General features: G+C 41.1%; 1 protein-coding gene across 1 annotated transcript; it reads right to left on the bottom strand.

Moving 5' to 3' along the window:
* Positions 1-5,730: 5,730 nt before the first annotated feature.
* Ssr1 (signal sequence receptor subunit 1) lies at positions 5,731-23,480 on the bottom strand. The gene is made up of 8 exons (XM_070024622.1): positions 23,297-23,480; positions 20,440-20,552; positions 18,696-18,783; positions 15,481-15,743; positions 13,373-13,449; positions 12,804-12,882; positions 10,785-10,878; positions 5,731-7,991 (listed from the first exon to the last, which is right to left on the bottom strand). Exons 1-8 carry the CDS (start codon positions 23,373-23,375, stop codon positions 7,924-7,926), a joined length of 861 nt encoding a protein of 286 aa, XP_069880723.1. The 5' UTR covers positions 23,376-23,480; the 3' UTR covers positions 5,731-7,923.
* Positions 23,481-24,850: the final 1,370 nt, after the last annotated feature.

The raw sequence follows: 24,850 nt of genomic DNA, 5'->3' as shown, positions 1-24,850 counted from the left end.
AAGTCTCCCAAAGTTTGCATTATTTATCAAAAACTACTTTTTCTCGGAAGAACATATTAATTACTTTCTATTGCTTAGAAGAAAAGTTTGAAGGAAACCTAGGACTCACAGGGAATCCAGATGAAAAAATCAAGTCAAGACGGGCTGCTCAGACAGCTGTGGGAGGCATGCAGAGGATGCCATCTGGGGGAGCAGGCTGCAGGGATCCTGTCAGGAGGACCTTACATCAGCTCCACTGCACATGGAAAACATACCCTGACTCCACATTACTACTTGAGACACTGGAAAGTTTGAAAACAAGACTTCTGGGGGAAAGATCAAAATTGCAGTATTGTATTTGTTTAGCAGATTCCTTCTGGGCTTCTCTTCCAGACCAGTCAGTGATATGGGTCAACATCTTAGAAAATACTTCATTTTGCACAGATGCTTTTAAGATCTGCTTTAATTACAGGACATGTAAATAAAAAGATGCCTTTGACAGAAGAGTGGAATAATAGTTAAGCAGAAGGCCAGACCAATGGGTAAAACCAGGAAAGGAAATTGCTCACTTACATCTTGGTTTAGACTTTTTTTTGGGGGGGTGGGGGGGGAACCCGGTCGTGGGGCCTGAACTCTGGGCCTGGGCGCTGCCCCTCAGCTCTTCAGCTCAAGGCTAGCGCTCTACCACTTGAGCCACAGCACCACTTCCGGCTTTTTTCTTTTTTCTTATGTAGTGCTGAGGAATCGAACCCAGGGCCTCAGGCATGCAAGGCAAGTGCTCTACCACTGAGCCACCTTCCCAGCCCCCTGGGTTTAGACTTTTAAAACTTGTCATTTCTAGACATTCAAAAAATATCTGTCAAGGAGGCACAAGAGTTGTACGGGTCACTTCACTTTCACTTAACAGACCCTAAAGATATCCAAGTAACATTTTCACACATCCTTACCACAAAACTACATAACAAAGTTTTATAATAAACATATCTGGTTGAACTACACTGTCAGAAATCATGTTTTGTGTGCAAATGCTAGAAAAAAGCAAATCTAAAACCTGCTGCCGAATTGGAAAACATAGAAATGTTTTGAACCAGAGGTATTTTGCCCCAACTATAGATTTCTTCATAGTTGCTTAAGATGTTAAATTTTAAAGTGAAGAGAACTGAACTCAATTTTAATCCACAGCAAAGCAAAAGTAATATCCATTTATTAAACAACTATGTGCAGAACACCATACTTGGTGCTCCTCAAGATTTAAGGCTGGATAGTCACATTGCTGGAGACCACAAAGGCCTGGGAAGATTCCAAGAGGAAAGTAACAAGTGTGCATTACTGGTATGAGGTTAAAGGCTAGTGAGTCACAAACAGTTAAAATAGCACTGAAGAAAATAATTTAGATCTGGTAGATTAGGACTGAAGTAATGAACCCAGGTAGCAGATGAGGTGCAGCAGCAGGAGAAATTGGCTGGCTCTCCAAGGGAGCAAAACTGAGGGTCAGAGTAGATCATGCCATGGTCTTCCACCATGGTCTTCCTCTTCTCCACAGTGGCACTGTAAATACCAAAAGCTTCCTAGGCCTACTCAGTATTCTCAAGTCTTAAGTGCTGCAACTAGACTGCAGGTCCTGTCCCTCATTGCACATGCATGCAGCAGGAGCCGTGGCCTCTCCAAGGCTGCCGCCATGGCTGCTGAGATTGTCTAGGGGAGTCAGGAGGATGACTGAGAGTGCCTGAGAGAGGAGACAGCAGGTATTTGGTATTTGGACAAGTACTTGTCCAACAGATGTAAGATGAGCAATTAGAATGATTTCAGAAGACTGAGAAAGCTTTGGGTAGTTTGGTCTTATGAGAAGAATCCCAAGAGATAAGTGTAAGTGTTCTGAACACCAAGTTTTACTAGGTAGCTCTTCAAATGTTCGAAGACCATTACCAGCCTTATTATTCTGGGGCTACATATATAGCTACCCATCTTACGAGGTTTTTGTTTTGTTTTGTTTTTTGGTCAGTCATGGGGCTTGAACTCTAGGCCTGCACGCTGTCCCTGAGCTCTTCAGCACAAGGCAAGTGCTCTAACAGTTGAGTCACAGCACCACTTCCAGTTTTCTGGTAGTTCATTGGAGTAAGGGCCTCAGGACTTTCCTGCCCGGGTTGGCAACTCAGCCTCCTCAGTAGCCAGGATTACAGGCATGAGGCCCTGGTGCCTGGCTCTTAGGACTTTTGTTCTTTTATTTTCCCCTCACAGTGACAGGACCTGGTGCATGCCAGACCAAGTATCTTTTCACTGAGCTATATTCCCAGCCTCCAACTTTTATTCTTTAGCCCAAAATTATCACAGTCTGTACCCCCTCATGCATCATGGGAAAATACTACTAGATGGCATTCTACAACAGTAAGAACCACCACTGTGAAGAAGGCATATTGTAAGCACTTGACAAATGGAACTCCCAACAAGCTTAGGAGACAGGCACCAGTCACAAGAGTACAAAACATGGCAACTAAAAGAAGAGCTGGATAGGAACTGTGTTTTGCTAAGAAACTACCACCTTTAAAGGAAGGACTATTTAATAACACTGTACTAACTAGGATTTGTAGATTAACAGAACCAAACAATGTAGGAAGGACACTTCAAGTATCTCAGTTTACAAGAGAACCCCTGAGCTGCTTTGGTCAGCAAGCAAAACAGACTCTTAAAGTCCCAAAGATCTCCAAGTTTCCACACTGGCAGCCAAAGCAGTAACACCTGTTCAGCCACACAGATCTGCTGCCCATGACATGGCTAATCACCAGGAATATTTATTAACCATGAGTCACATAGAACATCAAGCAAAAACTGGCCCACATTTTCTTGTTCTTTCATTAACACGAAACAATACGTTTCCACATAACTGAATCAGAAGCTGGAAATTAACACACACACACACACACACACACACAAACAAAATAAAGCCTAGCATAGGAAAATAGACATGTCAACAGGGTAGTTTGTCACTGTACCAACAGAAATCTATATAAGGGACAGTCTGTATAAGAAGCCAATTCTTAGTGATTTAGACTTTAAATAAAGCTATCTGTCATTTTCCAAGCATACTGTGTTCTCTTTCAATGTCCCACTGTGCCTAGGGGAAAATCTGCAACTGAACACAAAGATGAGCAGAGAAGCCTTAACTGTAACCCCACCCCTACTACCACCCAGCTGTATGTATGAGCAGAAACCTTCCCTCATGTCTAACATGAATGTTTTACCCTTTATAGCTTGAAACACCAGTCAAGTTTTTATATATTATTATATAATAATATAACTTGGAATCTTTTTTGGTGTTTGAGCCAGGGATTTTTTTTATGCCTGCCAGGCTAGCCTAAAACTGATAAACCTACTGTCTTCAGCCTTTCAAGTGCTGGGATTACAGGCATGGGCCATCATGCCCAGCTTTGAGATTCCCCTCCACTGACAAAACAATATCACCACCTCCCTTAGTGAGCTACTGAGGTTTATGAGACAGTGAACAAAGAATAAAGTAGTTCCCTTCTCCTTAAAATACGTAACTACACTCCAGACACTAGTACTCATACCTATAATCTTAGCTATTCAGGAGGCTGAGACCTAAAAACTGATGTTCAAAGCCAGCTTGGATAGAAAAGTCTATACTTTTACTTTCTTTTTGTCCATGGTGGGGCCCAAACTCTAGACCTGGATGCTGTCCCTCAGCTCTTCGGCTCAAGACTAGCACCCTACCACTTGAGCCACAGTGCCACTTCTGGCTTTTTTCTGCTTATGTGGTGCTGAGAAATCAAACCCAGGGCCTTGTGCATGCGAGGCAAGCACTCTACCACTGAGCCACCTTCCCAGCCCCAAGTCTACGAGACTCTTATCTCCATTTAGCTAGCAAAAAACCTGGAAGTGGAACAGTGGCTCAAGTGTTAAGAGCACCAGCCTTGAATGAAAAAGCTACAGAACAAGAGACCAAGTTCAAGACCCAGTACCAGAAAGCAACAGCTACACAAGGCCCAAACTTAAGTTCTGTATTTTAATTCCAAGATTTGAGAACAAAAAAAAGCCAGAACTTCCAATAATACAATTACCCCAAAAGTTCAGATTCTTATGAAAGTGTAAAAGGATAGAGGTGAAGAGTATGGCCCAGCAGTAGGTGGGGTGCTTGTCCACAAGTACAAGGTCTGAGGTCTAATCTCCAACACTGAGAAAAAGTCATACAAATATTAATAAAATTTATATAAATATTAAAGTATTTAGATGTTTGCAAGTCAGTTCCCCCTTCCTAAACATCCAGTAAAGGTGATGTTCTCAGCTGCATGCATGACCATGTTCTACTGGTTAACACTAGTACTAAGGATCTCATTCGGTTAGCTGGTTTTCACTAAGCTGGAGATAGCAGCTCGCAGAAGGTAGGATTTTACTGAAGAAAATGTACTGACTTGAGTTCTAAAATTACAAACAGTATCTTTTTTTTTTTTTTTGGTCCAGTCGTGGGGCCTGAACTCTGGGCCTGGGCACTGTCCCTCAGCTCTTCAGCTCAAGGCTAGTGCTCTACCACTTGAGCCACAGCACCACTTCCGGCTTTTTTTCTTTTTGCTTATGTGGTGCTGAGGAATCGAACCCAGGGCCTCAAACATGCAAGGCAAGTGCTCTACCACTTGAGCCACCTTCCCAGCCCACAAACAGTATCTTTTAAAACTGTAAATACCTCAAGTACATCTGAAAATGCTCTTAGATTTATATTAACATCTAGTTCTGGAACTGAATGCTTAAAAATCAGGTGTGCTCTACACAACTCTTGGATAAGAGACATATAATAAGCCAGGTGCCGGTGGCTCATGCCTGTAATCCTAGCTACACAGAAGGCTGAGATCTGAGGATCATGGTTCAAAGCCACCCCAGGCAGGAAAGTCCGTGAAATACTTATCTCCAATAAACCACCAGAAAACCAGAAGTGGCGCTGTAGCTTAAGTGGTAGAGGGCTAAGCCTTGGGACAGCGATCAGGCCCAGAGTTCAAGCCCCATGACAGAGAGAGAGAGAGAGGAGAGAGAGAGAGAGGAGAGAGAGAGAGAAGAGAGAGAAGAGAGAGAGGAGAGAGAGAGGAGAGAGAGAGAGGAGAGAGAGGAGAGAGAGAGAGGAGAGAGAGAGGAGAGAGAGAGAGAGAGAGAGAGAGAGAGAGAGAGAGAGAGAGAATAGTAAGCTAAAATTACTTCGTGTGCAGTACAGTGGCAGAAACCTGAGGGTCCAGAAACTAGGGACAATGAGGAAGGAGGAGCCTAGAAATATAGGCCATCCTAGGAAGTACTGAGACCACCACCTCAAAAAAAGTTTAAATATTCATTATTTAAATCCACTAAACAAACAAATTCTCCTTTCTATCAAGGGCATGGATATTACTGTACAACACAAGGTGAGTGCTCAATACAGGCCCTACATGCGATCACATTGACCTACAGTACCTCCAAAATAACAAGACTTTATATATAAAGGTTCCAGTAGTGCACGATGCACTACATATTTAAGGCAGATGCTCTTATATCTTAAGATCTAAATATACCTTTTCCATCAAATTTTCTGAAGCTGCTTAAGAAAATGAAGAAAAACCTTACTAATTTTTTTTTTCCTTCTGAATTTATGACTTCTACTCCATTCCTTCCCCTAGGCTTCTCCTCTGAGGAAGCACAGGGCAGCTGGGCAATCTCCTCCCACCCCCACATAATGTTTTAGAGGCAGGAGGAAAGAACATGTACAGAATGAAGATATACAATCAAAGCAAGATCCATTCTTTATGAACACATATGCTCACATATCTCGATAACAGGTCAGTTACACAAGATTAAGTCCATTTTACAGATTCTGAAACCAAGTTGTTCAAAAGGAGAATTCTGAAATCATGGTTGATGTAGCAAATGAATATATTCAAACTAAGAAAAACTTCATCCAAACATTTACATGTTAAAAAGACATTTAAAAATAGACTACTTATTAAGTGTGCTTGAACAAACCATGTGTGGAATTGAATTCCATTTATTATGGAGTTAGATTGCTGCTAAATTCTGACTGATGCTATATAGTACACTCCTGGCAGTTGAAGATTTAAGTTTCAACCGTTCCCATTCTATACTAGTTTAAATGTCAGAGATGGAAGAACTGCTATGTGTAAGGCAAGTGACTTGAGGGTGAGAAGGGCGGCTGGAGCCCAGTTCGGCCTTGCGATTGATTGCCTGTGCATGACCAGGTATTCAAGAAGACTCCACAGGCCATTTAACATCTCGTAATCACACCTTACTGCATTATGCTCTAGTAGTTTCAAAAACAGATATTCACTAAAATGCTTTGGAAAATGTTTCCTGAAAAATAAGAAGGGTCTCTTATATTACATTAAGCCAGAAAACATGCAGTTACTTAGACCCCACAGAACTTTTTCAAAATAAACACACAACCCAATTAAAACTTACTTTATATTATAGGAATAGAAAGTTCATAGTCCAGCAGTTCATATATATATATACATATATCCTTGGCCCCTCTTGCAAAGTAATTAACAATTATACAGAAACTCATTGTCATTGGTTTTGGCTCAGATGTTTAAATAAACACATCAACAGCTTGAAAAAGGTTTTGTGTTTGTGTATCTTGTTTTGCCACTGTTTTCCTCCTTTGGATGTGTGGGCATGAGTGTGTGTGGAGGGGATTGTACCAAAGAAGATGAGATTAAGGAGAGGTCAAGAATTGAAGAGCCTTTAAAATTTCATATATAAGTATGGCTTAAAGACAGAGGGGAAATCCTCTTATTTACTCATACTAAATTTTACCTTTTATCTAGTTTGACAGTAATGCCAAACTTAAATTTACTACACCAAGGTAAAGAATAACTCTAAGATTTTATAAAGTCCAATTTAATCTGATTCCAATGTCTTAAGTGCTTGAATTTTCCCACAATAACCAAAAATAGATATGTCAATAACCAACATCCCTTCCACTCCCCCCAAAAATCAGATCAGAAACAACTAGTTTAAAACTTTTCAATTCATGTTTTTGTGGGCAAGAACTAGTTGAAACGCATCTCTGCCCTATCATTTGCTCTGCTTGGTTGGCAAAGCAAGACAACTTTTCAGATGGAACACTTTCAAGGAGAAAAACCTTCTCCCTTTAAAAAACAAAAGACCATTAGAATAGGTCTCATCATTCCAGAGCTTGTCCTGGGTCAGAAATAAAAAACAATGGAGGACACAACAACTCAGTTTGCACAAATGTACTACTTTTTGTTTTGTTTTGTTTTTTAAAAAAAGAGGCAGGGTTAAACTTTGTATTCCAAAGTCAGCAAAATTTTCATATTTCACAATTTTGTTGCCAGAATTCCCAAATTCCTAAAGTTTGGTAAGTTTTCTCAAGGTGTGCATTATTGCAAACAGCAGCAGAATACCAAAACAATTCTATTGCTAATGAAGCAGCTACTCCTGTTCATGCCTTTAGAATACTTCTTAGAGCAGAGCAACAACAAACTGCTAATTTGAGCCTCAATCTAGATGGTTCCAAGGAAGAAACAAAGTATTTCCTTAAAATAGTTCAAGGTGAGACTTCATAATAAGAGCAAATATCCAGAGTTTGGGGACAAAAATAAGAAAATGTTAAAAAGAGACAAGAACATTATATTTAGTATTCTAAAGGCAGATTTCAGGTAGTTCAACAATGATTATGGTAACACCAACTGCTCACATACACACGCACACACATAGATTTTAATGGTTTAAAAAAAAACCAAATTTGTTACTTTTAGAAAAATGAATGCAGTGCATTTTCAGCAATATTATTGCCACAGACTCTGATTGCTCAGTCCACACATAAGTAGTAGTTGCCTTCTATGGTGGTATGACTTCTCTGCACTAATTCTCATCGGGCGAGAAACATTAGGGCAGGGTAAGTACAGACTGAATTGTTGCACAAAGGAACATTTACTCATCAGATCCCACCGATCTCTTCTGTGCCCGCTTCCTAGGCAGCCTTCTTGGTGAAGCTTTATCTGGAAGAAAACAAACGCTTTAAGCTTGCCTGATTATTCTAACAACAAGAATAACAAGAAAAATTTGTAAGTGTTTTCCTTCAACTTTATCACCATGTTAAAAAAGTACATATACATGCATGAATACATCTAAGGGCAACTCCAATTAAAATGCACCTATTCTGTAACTAGCATAGGAAAACTGTGGTTACGGTGCTGCTGCAAACACCAGGCAAAATCATGAACTCTGTAATTCAACCTGTTTATACATGCATAAATTAATCCTTTAAAAAATTTTAATGCAGTTATTCAGTTTGTACAACTTTGGCAATTTAATAAATTTACCTGGACTAGCAAGTAGGAAAAAAAGAAAACTAGCAGTTCTTGGGCTGGGAATGTGGCTTAGTGGTAGAGTGCTTGCCTCACATGCATGAAGCCCTGGGTTCAATTCCTCAGTACCACATACACAGAAAAAGCTGGAAGTGGTGCTGTGGCTCAAGGGTAGAGTGCGAGCCTCAAGCATGAGAAGCTCAGGGACAGTGCCCAGGCAATGAGTTCAAGCCAGGACTGGCAAAAAATAAATAAAAAAACTAAAAAAAAAATTAGCATCTCCCTATTTTTTTTTTTACATCTCTTCATTTATTTCCCACAGGAGACTTTTCATAAGGTTTACAGAAAATAAATGTGTTGTGCTTTTTCTATTTCCATTCCATAGAAGAATAGTCTTCCTTAAAAAGTGAAAGAAAGGCTGCTGGGCACCAGTGGCTCACACCTGTAATCCTGCCTACTCAGGAGGATGATCTAAGGATTGCAATTCAAAGCCAGCATAGGCAGCAAAGTCCATGAGATTCATCTCCAATAAACTACCAAGAAGCCTGAAGTAGAACTGTGGCTTAAATAGTAGAGTACGAGCCTTGAGCCAAAAATGCTCAAAGACAGCACTCAGCTCCTGAGTTCAAACCCTGGCACGAAAAAAAAAAAAAAAGTAAAAAGGATATGAAAAAATAATGAAAGGAAGTGAAAAGGAAAGTACCCCTTTCTTACTTTCAAAGAACATTTTATGTATCAGGACTGTGACATAAGCTAATATTCCAAAGGAAAAATAAAAGGTGTGGGAATGTATGCCTGTATCACCAGATGAACTCAGTTTCAAGGCCAGGTTGGGCAACATAAAAGAGATTCTGTCTCTATCCACTAAACAATTCTTCTAGTTAATATGAGATTTATATTCTTTATTAAATGAAAACAAAACATGCTTAACATCTTTCCCTCAAAAAATTACTAGATCATCATTCCTGTTTTTAATATTTTACAGTAAATACTTATTAAAAACATTTTAAAAACTGAGTATTGATGGCTCACATCTATAATTCTAGCTACTCAGGTGGTAAGAGTCAGAAGTTGAAAGCCAACCTAAGAGAGAAAAGTCCCAAATAACCAACAAAAAGTTGGGCTAGATACATGGCTCAAGTGGGTAGAGCACCAGCTAAATAAGCATGAGACCCCAACTCAAACCCTGGTACTGGCAAAAAATTGAAAAAGTAAAACATCTCTTAAGTCTGTTTATGTGCTGACTAAAATATTAATGGTAATTAGTCCTTAAAAGCTGGATGCCAGTGGCTCAAATCTGTAATTCAAGCAACTCAGGAGGTCTGAGATCTGCGGAATCAAGTTATGAAATCAGCATGTACAGGAAAATGTGAGAGATTCTATTTCCAATTAAGCAGTAAAATGCTGGACAGGAGATGTAGAAAGGTGTGGTAGAGTGCTGGCTGTGAGCAAAAAAGCCAAGTAAGAACAAAGGGCTCTTAGTTCACAGCCCTGGTATCAGCACACAGTGTTACCTTACAAATCTACTGTGAGAATATTCATTGTTTAATATTTTATTTCAAATTTAACAAAATTTAATACATTTTAATTTAACATTGAAATTTATATGTGAGGATACTGCAGCATTATCACAGAGGGAAAAACTGTCAATAACTTAAAACACTTTTCATATAAAATAGGCTTTATCTATTATAATGTTTATGTATTTATATAAAGGAATACTTTTTTTTATCAAGTGAGATAAACATATATGCAACTAGCACATAGATGTCCAATGCCTATAAAGTGAAAGTTTCCACTGGAACTGTGTGACAGTATCATGCCCTGTGAGTTTAACACTCACAAAAATGCATAGGACATATTTCTGATACATAGTACCAATCAGACATGAGAAAGGGGATTATTGAAGCCAGGAAGTGACTAGTTTTCACATCTGAACAATTTAATGTTCTGTAAGTTATTGCTTTTAAAATAAAACTTTTAAAGACCTTTAACAAATGGAGAACAAAACTCTTATACTCCATAAAAATTAACATTTAAAAAACTTACAGGAAAGTTGGAAATGTATTTCAGGTAAACTATCAGGTAAACTTAAACATATATGCTTCAAAAAGCAGTAATTAGTGTTTTTTTTAGTGAAATACAGTACCTGTAAACTGTTCCATTACACATTCAACTTGCTGTACAATATTATTGTGCTATACAAGAGTCCCCAAAACTATAGCAAATACCGTAAGAAAATTGCCTCACCTCTTCTACTCTGCACTGAAGCCACAGGAAAGAAAGACATAGGAAACAGATTAGAAACAGAGAACTCGGATATTTGGAAATAACTATGTTTAAAAGCATTTCTAAGTTAAAGCATGAAAAATAAATGTCTTTACAGTTTTCAGGAGCCATATTAGATTTTACAAAGGTAATAGAAAAGATAAATTCAAATAGCACTGAAGCACATTGTCTTACCAACTCTGTAAGACTACTTACTGATTTGATTCAAAGTTTCCTGAGGAATCCAACTCATGTCAACATCATTTTGACTTGATGTACCCATTTCTACTTTCTGTATGGGTCTCTTGCGCTGAGAGAACATAAAGATGTATTTTAAAGGAATAGCACAGTATTGTTTATCCTACTTTTTAAACATAGATGAAGAAAAGTATGTTAAGTATCTAAACATACAGATTATATTATTGCTTTGATTTTATGTTCTAGCTTTTTTTTTTTTTTTTTTTTTGGTCTGTGGTGGGGCCTGAACTCTGGGCCTGAGCACTGTCCCTCAGCTCTTCAGCTCAAGGCTAGTGCTCTACCGAAACTTGAGCCATAGCACCACTTCTGGCTTTTTCGGCTTATGTGATACTGAGGAATCGAACCCAGGGCCTCATGAATGGAAGGCAAGCACTCTACCACTGAGCCACCTTCCCAGTCCATGTTTTAGTTTTAAAACATCGTCCTAGAGCTGGTGGCTCATGCCTATAATTCTAGCTACTCAGGAGGAAACATCATAGTTTCAGGCCAGCCCAGACAGAAAAGTTCACAAGGGTCCAACACCAAAATAACCAGCAAAATGCCAACCTAGCAAACAAGCCAAGTAAGCTCGAGGTGCTGAGTTCAAACTCAGTACCCCCCCCCCAAAAAAAACCCAAAAAAGAAATTATTCTTGTAATTAAGTTTCCTACAGCTTATAAAATCTTGTGTAAAGCCAGATGTTGGTGGCCTTATACATTTAATCCTACCTACTCAGGAAGCTGACATCTAAGGATTGTGGTTCAAAGTCAGCCTGTGCAGGGAAGTCTTTAAGACTCTTACTTCCAATTAACCACCAGAAGGTTGGAGTAGAACTGTAGCTCAAAAGGTAGAGCACTGGCCTTGAGCAAAAAAACTGAGGAATAGCACCCAGGATCCGAATTCAAGGTCCAGTATCAGCATGCACACACACATAATGATTAAAGTAGCATACCATGAAAATGTAATAAATATTTCTGATTAGTTGCAACATCCACTAAAAAAGTACAATAAACAGCCAGGCACCAGTGGCTCATGCTTATAATCCTAGCTACTCAAGAGACTGAGATCTGAGCATCATGGTTTAAAGCTAGTCTAGGCAGAAAAAAAGCCATCGAGACTCATCTCCAATAAATTACTTAGAACAAGCCAGAAGTGGTGATGTGGCTCAAGTGGTAGAGGGCTAACCTTGAGCACAAAGAGGCTTAGGGTAAGTGCCTAGACCTTGAGTTCAAGCCCCAGAACTGGTTTTTTAAAAAAGTACAATAAACAGAACAATGACATTTTTCTAAGTCTGAAGAATAAAAACTAATAAAATTGAGAATAACAATAAATGGTAAATATCACTCACAGGACACTAACTGCAAATACAAATTCACGTTACATATCCAATGTGCAGTTTTTGATGGTGGGGACTTACAGTTGGGTCTTCTGCTCTCACTCAGCTTTCTTACTCATGACTGTATTCTACCTCTTGATCCCTGACTCTAGTCCAACATTTTGCTGGTTAATTGGAGGTCTCGTGGACTTTTTTTCTACTCAGGCTAGCTTCAAACCTCAATCCTCCAAGCCTTGAGTAGCTAGTACAGCCATCAGCACTCAGCTGTTTGTTGGCTATTTTGAAAAGACAACGTAAAACTGTAAGAATAGCCATTAAGAACTATGTTGTATTCAGTACAGTAAGAATGTCATTCAGTCTTTAACTTCCACTGCCTAAGCAGAAAATTTTTCTATTTTTCCTTACTTTTAACCATGCTATACTAAAAGAAATCCTTGCTTTAAAAAAAAAAAGTTGGGGCTGGCAATGTGGCTTAGTAGTAGAGTGCTTGCCTAGCATGCATGAAGCCCTGGGTTCAATTCCTCAGTACCACATAAACAGAACAAGCCAGAAATGGCACTGTGGCTTGAGTGGTAGAATGCAACTGAAGTTCAAAGACAGTGCCCAGGATGTGAGTTCAAGCCCCAGGACTGAAAAACAGCTGTTCATTCACTCGTAATTACCTTTCTAGATTCTAGGAGTTGATGAAGGCCAACAACAAGCAGAAGTCCAAGACCAGCAAGGAACATATACATAAAGATTCTGAGTAAAGAGATAATATAAACAGGTCATTTGTAGGGAAAAGGAATAAAATACTTTTAACTCAACTTAGATCTAGGCAACAGGTTCTATACATTTCCTTTAGGTATTTAAGTGCAACCGTCAATAAAAGATTTAAATATAAGTTACAGTAAGATCTTTTTCTAACTAAAAAAGAACTCGCTTTCAAGATGAGTTCTTTCAATTACTAGAAATTAATATTTAGAGGAATTTAACTTACCATGGAGTGGAAAAGAATTTAGAAAAGGATGGAAACCAAAATATTACTTTTACAAGACATTTTTGTCACTTTCAACTATCTTTCCTGCTTAGTAAAGCATTAAAGTATAAGAATCACCTAAGTATGGACCTCTGTGCTAATGATTTCACCACATCACATCTGTACAGTCAATTCCATTTTGTTCACCTAAAAACATACTTCCATTCCCATCTTATGAGATATCAAGACCTACAGACTATAACTTTCACTTACGTTTCTCCATCCAACCCATCCTCTCTTTCAATAACTGTAACTGTTTGATTGAAGACAGCATCTTGGAACACATTGCCCTGATTAAAAAATAATTATAAATTTCAAAAACATGCCATTTATTGAAAAAATAAAAGCCTGCAAGATTTCTTAAGTTACTCTGACAATATAACTTCTTTCTCATCACTTATATACCTAACTGTGTTCAAAACTATGAAGTTAATTTCTCTTACAGGATTAAAAATGTCTCCAACTTTGCCTAAGTTGCTCTCCATTTACAGCAGGGAATGGAAAGATGGTGGTGCGAAGAACCAAGAAAATACAGTAAAAATTATACAAAATATGCAGAAAGAAAGCTCACAGAGCATTCCACATTAGCAGTTCTAGCTTCTGTTTACAATCTTTAAAAAAAAACAAGGAAGGACACATGAAAATGTACAATAGTTGTAACAGCAGATAGTGTCAAGACACAACACAGACCTAAACCAAATCAAATGCATATACTAAACTAGAAATGGGCGGGTAGTAATTTCTTCATAATAAATGGGCTGGTGGTTTTCAGTATCAAACTATTTTTTTTGCTAGTCTTGAAACAATTTTTAACAGGTGGCAAAGACATCAGAATCACTAGAACATATTCAAAGAGTATGCCTCTTAATATTTGGTGCTTCACATGAAGGTATTACTTTTACAACACTGTCACAAACTGCTAAATAGTAATTACGTAAATTGTATTTCAAGGTCTTTCAATGATAATCCCAGGTGCTGGTGGCTCAGAACTATAATCCTAGCTATCAGGAGGCTAAGATCAGAAGATCTAAGTTTGAAATCAGCCAAAGCAGACAAAACCAAGTGACTTTTATCTACAATTAACCAGCAAAAAACTGGGAGTGGAAATGTGTCACAAGTAGTAGAACACCAACTTTAAGCAGAAAAAAGCGAAGCAAGACCATGAACCCTGAGTTCAGGCTTCTGTACTGGCTACAAAGATAAATAAGCTGGGTGCCGGTGGCTCACGCCTGTAATCCTAGCTACTCAGGAGGCCAAGATCTGAGGATCTCGGTTCAAAGCCAGCCCAGGCAGGAATATCCATGACACTCTTATCTCCAATAAACCACTAGAAAACCAAAGTGGCACTGTGGCTCAAGCAGTAGAGTGCTCACCTTGAGATGAAGAGTGCAGGGACAGCACCCAGGACCAGAGTTCAAGCCCCATGACCGACAAAAAATAAATAAAAATAAATAAAATAAAAACAAAGTTACTTGGTAGTAGAGAGGTAGACTTTTCATCCTTTTCTCAAAATAATAGTTATATAACTTCAGGGGCTGGGAAGGTGGCTCAGTGGTAGAGCGCTTGCCTTGCATGCCTGAGGCCCTGGGTTTGATTCTTCAGCACCACATAAGCAAAAAGAAAAAAGCTGGAAGTGGCGCTGTGGCTCAAGTGGTAGAGCGCTAGCCTTGAGCTGAAGAGCTGAGGGGCAGCGCCCAGGCCAGAGTTCAGGCCCCAAGACGGACCTTCCCCCCCACAAAAAAAAAGAAGTTATATAACTTGAGAATAATCTATCTCATGTCTCACTGAAGTACAATTAAATTTAATTTAGTTGGCACTGGAAATAGGTTTTACTAGGACACTGAGGTGTTATTTAGGACATTTGAGTCTCATAAATTAGTACTAAGATATACACTCTGCTGCTAAAACTATCCTTATAAATCTTGTATTTTACCATGAGCACATAAAATGATAGGAAAAGTGACAAAGTCTTTAGCAACAGTGAAATGAGCAAAAAGCAAGCAACAAGGACACATAGTAACACCTAAGAAGTAGACTCCACTAATGGCTTACTTCCTTTTAAGATCTAGCTCAAGTCACTTTCACACCACACAACAGCATCTAATTGCAGAGCTCTAATATAAATCACATTCGTTTTAGTGCCTGTTTTTTGTTTATGACCATCTTCCCCTCTAGACTTGACAGAAATTGTTGTATTGTTGATAGTTTCAACCACAAAACAGGCACCTGAATACGGTATATATAAAATAATGTAAACTATCCTACCCATCTCTAACATAAACAAAACAAAAGTCAAACTGCAAAGGCTTAGAAGGCCTTACATTCAAATCCTTGTAGTTCAAATTGATGACCAGACCAAAGGGCCTTCCACCCATGGGCTCTGCAGGAATGAAGGAATACTCAAAAGTTGCCTGTCTTTGAGGCTGCACTACAGTGTTCAGAGGAAGAGCTGTGAAATTCTGGATGTAAAACTGGTAGTCCTGAGGATAACGGAACGAGGCATCTAAGGATTCAACAATAAAATCTTCTGTACCCTTGTTTGTGAAGCCTACCAGGAACTTCACAATGTTATTTGCTGGAAAATCTAAAACACAAAAGACAAGAAATCAGTACACATTTCCAGAGTAATAAAACAAAAGAGACAGTATTAACAGATTCTGGCACAATTTTCTGCACACATGGAAATGACTTCAGAATTGTTTTTAACTGAGTGCTCTAGTCACACACTAGTAACTGATTGGAGCAATGATAAAAGCTTAAACTCTTTCATCTGTACTGTAGGATTCCCACTAAGGAACTGAACTGAGAATGACAATTTCAGGCCGAGTTATTTCCAAATTTTGTGGTCCAAGAAAGACTTCTGCACTTTAGTCAGCATAATTATCAAAGTTACCTGTGCAAATAAATGGAAGGAATGACAAAGAAAAAGTCTAGCATTTCATCTGAAAATTGGTATCTGAAAACTGGTTATCCTAATTAGGCAATTAAGTCAAACTGAAAATTGAACGTAATGGAAAAAAAGTCATTCAAATACTTTTTGTAGGCATAAAGTTGGAATATGTATAATAAGACCGAAAACATTTTGAAAACACCAGGAAAATTAATAATTTCTATTATCAAGTTTTCTGTAACTAATTTGTATTGTAGTCTACTAAGCAGTTTTACCCAGTATTGTACAGGCTAGGTGTCATGTAAGTCTGAGTATGAATTCTATCTCCACAATCTATTTGCAAACTGGATAGTGTTGGGACACCCGGTTAGGGTTAAACCACACACACAAAGTTTTGAGAACATTCCCTATCACAGAACCCTCAGTAAATGCAACAGCTTTAGATTCACAGGTTGAACATCCCTAATCTAAAGACTTAAAATGCTCTAGAATCTGGAAGCTTTCTGAGCACTGACAAGGATGCTGTAAGTGGTAATTCCACCTGGTTTCAAGTGATGGGTTGTAGTCAAAATGCAGGCACACTGAAAATATTGCATAAAAGTACCTTTACAGGGCTAGGAATGTGGCTTGGTGGTAGACTTTTGCCTAGCATGCATGAAGCCCTTGGTTCGATTCCTCAGTACCACATATACAGAAAAAGCTGGAAGTGGTGCTGTGACTTAAGTGGTAGAGTGCTAGCCTTGAGCAAAAGAAGTTCAGGGACAGTGCCTAGGACTGGCAAAAAAAAAAAAGAAAAAAAGTACCTTTACATTATATAGATAAGGTACACATGAAATTTCATGTGTGGACCTGGATTCCATGCACAAAATACCCCATTATTTATAAACAAACACTAAAAAAAAAAATAAAATAAAAACTAAGGGCTGGGAATATGGCATAGTGGTAGAGTGCTTGCCTAGCATGCATGAAACCCTGGGTTTGATTCCTCAATACCACATAAACAGAGAAAGCCAGAAGTGGCGCTGTGGCTCAAATGGTAGAGAGCTAGCCTTGAGCAAAAGCAGCTCAGGGACAGTACCCAGGCCCTAAGTTTAAGCCCTAGTACGGGCACACAAAAAATTAAATAAAATAAATAAAAAATAAAAATTAAACTCCAAAACAGAACAAAACAAAAAACAACTGCCAAAAAGACCCAGACCACCACCACTACAAAAACCCTGTAACATTTCTGGTGCAAAGTATTATTCAACCTGACCTAGTCGTGATCCACAGTTTAATGATAATTAATATTTCACTAGTATGCAAACATTAAAGAATATAACAGAATTTCTAGCTGGACATGGTGGTACACAACTGTAATTTCAAAGCCTAAGAGGCTAAAGCAGGATGATCACAAGTTTGGGGTCAGTCTGAGCTACGAAGCCAACCTGGGCTATATAATAAGATTCTGTCTCTATGAAAGCTGCTGATCAAAGGTTTGGGAGCTGAGGAAGGAGAAGGCAGTAGTGGATTGTTCTGAGCAAGGTACAGGCACTACTGAGGGGTGCAAGTGGGTAACATGGTACCAGTGGGAGTGAGGAAGACATGTACAGTACTTAAGTATATGTCTTGATAAGGGGGAAGAATGACAGGAAAGCAAAACAAGTTCTGTTGGGGAAATAGGCAACAGTGGGAGGGGAAAAGACTAACAAAGAAGGTGAATAGGGATGAATATGGTCTGAGTAATTTGTTTGTATGTGTGAAAATAGTGAAACATGCTAAAATTGTTTTGGGAATATAAGAGTAGATAGAGAGTGATGGGGGATTAATACACTATGCATATGTGAAAACTGTTACAATGGAACCTTCCTTAAACAAATAATATATGTAAATAAAATGCTCAAGTAATAAAAGTATATACATATATAATATCTCTGTATGTATGTATAGATAAATGTATATATGTATGTATGCATGTACAAAATTCCTCTGCTGAGCCACTTTGTAAAACAAATTTAAACACAGTATCTTTGAGGCTCCAGGCACCAGATGCTTATGCCTATAATCCTAGCTACACCAGAGGTTGACATCTGAGGCTCAATGTTCCGAACCAGCCAGGGCAGGAAAATCAATGAGACTCTTATCTCCCATTAACCACTAAAAAGTCAGATGTGGAACAGTGACTTACTTAAGTATAGAATGCTCAAGGACAGTGCCCAGATGCTGAGTTCAAGCCTCAAAACTCACACCAAAAACAAAAACAAAAACAAACAAAAAAACTCCCAGTAACTTAGTTTTTGTTTTTTGGATAGTATAGTACTGGGGTTTAAGCACAGGACCTTGTGCTTGCTAGGTAGGCACTTCATCACCTGAGCTACGCCTACAGTGCTGAAAAAAGTATCTTTGAAAAGGACATTCAATTCCTAAGTAAACCATATGACTTATTTTTCTCTTTAGTTTAAACACCAGCAACACCACAGATACTAGTATTCATGCTTATCAAATTTCCAATATCCTTGTATGTGTAATATTGTAATATATGTTACATAAAAGAGGAAGATGAATAAGATTTTTAGATATTACTAACGCTTCCCCCCCAAAAAAAGCAAGTTCAAGATTGAAACATCCCTTCCTATACATGAGTTCAAATGAGTAATTCTGCATTACCTTCTCCTTTTACAAACAAGATAGTTGTATCTGCACTTGGTGAAGCTTCAGGTTCACCAGACACATCTTCTTCTTCTTTATCTTCTGCCTAAGAAAAACAATATTGAACAGGGATTACTGTGAAAGTAAAACACATTTTTAAATAAAAAACTTCACCTAATTTAGAAAAAAATAATGCTTCTTCATAACTCTTCCTGAATTTCATCATATGACAGTTAAAAATTGCAGACCAGGGGCTGAGAAGGTGGCTTAATGGTAGAGTGCTTGCCTTGCATACATGAGACCCTGGGTTCGATTCCTCAGCACCACATAAGCAGAAGAAGCTAGAAGTGGCACTACGGCTCAAGTGGTAGAGTGCTAGCCTTGAGCTGAAGACATAAGGGACAGTGCCCAGGCCCAGGCCCCATGATAGACACACACACACAAAAAATTGCAGAACAGCCAGGTGCCGGTGGCTCACACCTGTATTCCTAGCTACTCAGAAGGCAGAGATTTAAGGATTATGGTTCAAAGCTTTGAGTCCATGAGACTCTTATCTCCAATAAACCACTAGAAAACTGCAAGTGGCACTGTGGCTCAAGTAGTAGAGCCCTAGCCTTGAGCTGAAGAGCTCAGGGACAGTAACCAGGCCCAGAGTTCAATGCCCACAACTGACAAAAAAAAACTGTAGAACATTCCTCTGAGTGTGCATATCAACCCACTAAGAATCTAGCAGATCTGTTTCAGACTGAAGGTTTCAAGCATCCAGGAACAACCAACAATTATAGTAATGGACCAGTTTGAAAGGAAAAAAAAAAAATGAATCTGGGTGCTGGTAGCTCAAAGCTGTAATCCTATCTGCTCAGGAGTGGAGTTGTGGTTCAAGTGTTGTATAGCACTATCCTTACACACAGAAGTTCAAGACAGTGTACAGGCTGAGTTCAAACTAGAGGTCTGGCATAAAACAAAACACACACACACACACACACACACACGTACAGGCTGAGTTCAAACTAGAGGTCTGGCATAAAACAAAACACACACACACACACACACACACACGTGTACAGGCTGAGTTCAAACTAGAGGTCTGGCATAAAACAAAACACACACACACACACACACACACAGTGTACTCCTACAGAAATAGTAAAATTAGCGATTCTGTCACACTGTTAATTACATGGTAAAAACTTCAGAGTATACAACTTCTAGGCGACCTTTTCTAATCCCTGTATACTCTTCAAAGGACATCTGCTCCTCATCTCATAACACCAAAACACACATATACCATTTCTGAGACATGGAAATTCCAAGAGCAAGTATCTTACCTGCTCATTTTAGCTTTCAGAACAGTGCCTGACACAGTCAAGGCACACTGAATATGATTCAATGAATACTTAGTACACGAAAGCAAACACATACAAAAAAAAGCAAAGTTACAAAAGACAAGCTGGAAAACCAAGCTCCATGGACTCCAACATCTTATGGTCCAGGGTCAGCCTTCTGTACTGTTATCCATCTACATTTACATCTATATGATCCTGAATAATTCTTTTAAGTGTCTCCTGTCTCCTTCCCTACTCCAGAAAATACATATATTCATGCTCCACCTCAATAATTAGACCCTATTCTCCCAACTTCAAGCCACTTTGAATATAAATTCTTAAAACCCCATAAAAGAATTTTAATACTAAACTTGTCTATAAAGAGTAAATTGTTAATGCACTGTATAAATCTACATTAAACAGTGTATAATACTAACCAAATCTGTGGGTTCATCTTCTTCTACCTCAACTTCATCATCTTCAACTTCAATTATTGAATCTTCCACTGTTTCTTCATCTTCTGTAAGATCTTGAGCCACTACTAATGACCCTAACAATAAAATATAAAATAAGCAGTTACCTTGTACCTCAATACCAATGTTTCTTTAAAAATCAGGGATAGGCAACAATACCAATGTTTCTTTAAAAATCAGGGATAGGCAAGAAAATGTTCCCCCTGAAATAACTCAAGTCTCCTGAATCACTTTAATGATGCTAAACTATGCATGTAAAAGTAGACACTATCTTTTTTTTCTTTGCCAGTCCTGGGGCTTGAACTCAGGACCTGGGCACTGGCCCTGAGCTTCTTTTGCTCAAGGCTAGCACTCTACCACTTGAGCCAAAGCTCCACTTCTGGCTTTCTGTTTATATAGTACTTAGGAATTGAACCCAGGGCTTTATGCATGCTAGGCAAGCACTCTACCACTAATCCCAATCCAAAAATAGACTATCTTATGCAGCAGTCTTTACTATATATTAATTTTAATGGGAACTGCTGTTTAATTAGACAATGCACTTGACATTGAAAAAATGAACTACAGAAATTGGCTTTAAGTCCAAAATAAGAACTGCAAGCAATTTTGTTATACAAATTAAGAAAAACAAATTTGAGCTGTGTGTGGCATACCTGTAATCTTGTCTATAACCTCAGCACTTGGTAGTCTGAACATAATGTTAAACTCAGTCTGGGCCAAATTGTGAACACTTGTCTCAAAAAACAAAAAGCCTGGCATGGTGGCTCAAGCATAAAATCCTCACTAGTTGGGAGGTGGTAATCTAGAGATTGTGGTTCAAGACTATCCTCAGCACACAAGTTTAAGAGACTCCATTTTAACCAATGGCTGGACATGGATGTGTGCATCTATCATTCAAAGCCATCCCAGGCTACCAGAGAAGCATAACTGGTGGGCAGTGGTACAGGACTGTCATCGTGACAAAGGGAAGCACAAAAAGGAGGATCAATGTCCAGACCCTTTCTTGGCAGGGCGACTCAAGTGGTAGATTACCTACTTAGCAAGCATGAGGCCCTGAGTGCTAACTCCAGTACACTCTCTCTCTCTCTCTCTCTCACACACACACACACACACACACACACACACACACACACACACACACAGAGGAATTTTCTTACAAAGGCAAGAAATTCCTACAATGAAAACAAAAACAAAAGGCTTGGTCTAAAAGAAAATATCATTCTCAGTATTAGACAAGAAACACTGATATGAGAGTTGACTATAATTGGTAACTTACATAAGCTACACTATTTCAGGCAAGAGCCTCAAATATTCATTTCAGAGTTCTAACAAGCCTTTGACCACTTCTCAGAAGGAATGATGATGTGGCAATTTAGTAGAGGAAAAACTGTGGGAAGAGACATATGTGCAAGGCCCAGGCAATGCAGTGTGTGTGCATGTCTGTCTGTGTGTGTGTGTACCATTCTTTTCAGTCTTCACCTCATTAAGTCCTTATTGGCTAAAAAAGGACTGAAGTGTCATATTTACAGCTTGCAAATTATTTTCAAAAGCCTTTTTAAACACGAAATACAAAGTTATACCAGCCACTCAACAAAAAACCAGACACTTCACTTTTCTCTGCCTTGCAGCTACGGAGCAGCCGGAGGACACTAATCATTATCACTCACTCAGCCACACAGACTGCTCAAACTTAAGAGAATGGAAAGACATGTAGTGATCACTTCGACTTATTATTTCACTTAATAAGGTAGAAAATCGAAGTTGATAACAATGCCAGGGCAATTCAGTTCCATCTCCATGGTTTTGTTTTCTGCCATATTAAGTTATTTTTGCCCCAGGTTAACCACTGGAATGAATAAAGCTATACTTCAAAAAGTAAAACTTTAGAAGGGTGTCGGTGGCTCAAGCCAGTAATTGCGGCCACTTAGGAGGCTGAGATCCCCCAATGCCAGACCCAAAGTCCAATCGACTCTTATCTCCAATTAACCACCAGAAAGACAGAAGTGGTGCTGTGGCTCAAAGTAGTAGAGCGCTAGCCTTGAGTGGAAAAAGCTAAGGGACAGCGCTGAGGCCGAGTTCAGGCCTCAGTAACACACCACACACACACACACACACACATTAAACTTGCCATAGTTCAGGCCCCAGTAACGTTACACACGCGCGCGCGCGCACACACACACATACAAACTTGCCATAGTTCAGGCCCCAGTAACGTTACACACGCACACACACGCACGCACACACACACACACAGCTTGCCACACACCAATTCTTTCTATTTTTTTAAATACGTTTCCAGCCAACAACAACAAAAGTGCAAATGACCGTGCAGAGGGAAAGGACGAAGGCGGGCTAATCAGCGCGCAGGGGCGCAGAGCTTGCCAACCGGGGCGCGGGCCCCGGGAGGTTCTGAAGTCGAGCCTCCCACGGGGATCCGGTGCGGAGAAGCGAGCCAGTGGGCCGGAATCGCGAGGCGGCGAGAGCCGAGGCCGGCCGACCACCGGCGCGAGCGCGAATGAATGGGGAGCTGGCGGGTCCGGCGAGCCGCTAAAGACACGTCAGCGCGGGCGCCGGGGGCGGAGCGGCGCCGCGGGCGGCCTCGGGGGCCCGGCGCGCACGCGTGCCCGCCGCCCCGCGCCCTCGGGCGGCCGCCGCTGCGGGCCGGGGTCCCGGGGCGCCAGGAGGCTCGCCGGCTCGCGCGGGGCGTTGGAGGCGAGATGGCGAGGACGGAAGCCGCGCGGCTACCGCCTCCAACTTCAAACTTGCCTTCTTCGGCGTCTTCACGCCGACCCAGCCCCGCCGCCCACGGCCCTCGCCTCACCTGCCCGGCTGCTCGGGAGCAACACGGTGGCGGGAAACACCAGCAAGAGCAGCAGAAGCAGGCGTGGGAGGAGTCTCATGGCGCGGCCGGTCCACGGTCCAGTCGCGTCCGCGAGTGTTCTCGGCGGCTCCGGCGGCAATGGCGTTACTCTTCATCCGGGCTCCGGAAGGGGCGGGGCAAGGCACGTACCACGCAAAGGGCCTAGGCCACGCCTCCTACCTAGACTACCGAATGCAGCCTACGTGGCTGCTCGGCGCGGAGAGGCGGAGAGCGTCAGCCCCGCCCTCACGGTCACGTGGCTAGCGGTCCCCACTCTGGAAGTTCCCGCGAGAGCCGGCTTCCGGCGATAGTTCCTTCCACCGCTGACTGCCTGCGGTTTGACAGTGGTTCGGCCGGGCCCTTCCCTTCGCCTCCAATTCGTCAGCGCTGTATGTGGTTTATTTGAATAGCGATCCGCTTGGTCCGCTGCGCGGTGAAGTCTGCGTAGTTTTAAGTAACACTATGACAGGGCTGGGGGTGTGCGCAAGTGGCGTAGCGCGGGCCGGGCCGCACGGAGTGCCTCGGGGTATAGGAGGGCCTTGAACTCCTGCAGGGTCGGAAGGGGGGGGGGCTTTGGACCCTTCCCGAGTCAGAGGAGTGGGGGAGGCGGCTTTAGACCCCTCCAGGGTCAGAGGAGTGGGGGAGGGGGCTTGGGACCCCTCCAGGGTCAGGAGTGGGGGAGGGGGCTTTGGACCCTTCCCGAGTCAGAGGAGAGGGGGAGGGGGCTTTGGGCCCCTCCAGGGTCAGAGGAGAGGGGGAGGGGGCTTTGGAGCCCTCCAGGGTCAGAGGAGTGGGGGAGGGGGCTTGGGACCCCTCCAGGGTCAGAGGAGTGGGGGAGGGGGCTTTGGACCCCTCCTGGGTCAGGAGTGGGGGAGGGGATTTGAACCCCTTCAGGGTTTGGGGCACAGCCGAGTGGTCACCGGTGCTGGTGGCTGTGGCGTAAAGTGGTGGCTTCGGCAGCTACTCACCCACCGAAGCAAAGTGGGAGGGTGTTTTCTTTTTTTTTTTTTTTTTTTTTTGTCGGTTGTGGGGCATGAACTCTGGGCCTGGGCGCTGTCCCTCAGCTCTTCAGCTCAAGGCAAGCGCTCTACCACTTGAGCTACAGCGCCACTTCCGGTTTTCTGGTGGTTTATTGGAGATAGGAGTCTCACGGTCTTTCCTGCCCGGGCTGGCTTTGAACCGCGATCCTCAGATCTCAGCCTCCTGAGTAGCTAGGATTACAGGCGTGAGCCACCAGCGCCCGGCTTGGGAGGGTGTTTTCTGATAACTACAGCAGCTGTAGCAGCACCGTGGGTTCTACTTGGGACTTGTTTAGACTATCATCTAGGAAAAGTGCCGCAGAGACCAATAAAGCGGCTTTTCTGAATATTGTGTGGTGACTGCAAGGAAAATGGAAACATACAAAGTAAAAGGACCTGCACGACTGCCCTGCCCTGTCAAAGGCCAAAGCTTGGAGGGTAAAACATTGGCCCTGAGCTCACGAGTTTCAGCATTAGGTGACCCACATTCTCCCTA

The sequence above is a fragment of the Dipodomys merriami genome, unplaced genomic scaffold (genome assembly GCF_024711535.1).
Source record: "Dipodomys merriami isolate MVZ:Mamm:240054 unplaced genomic scaffold, mDipMer1.0.p SCAF_16, whole genome shotgun sequence".
Taxonomy (NCBI): domain Eukaryota; kingdom Metazoa; phylum Chordata; class Mammalia; order Rodentia; family Heteromyidae; genus Dipodomys; species Dipodomys merriami.
The sequence above is the reverse complement of the archived record's forward strand: the minus strand, read 5'-3'. Positions and strand labels throughout refer to the sequence as shown.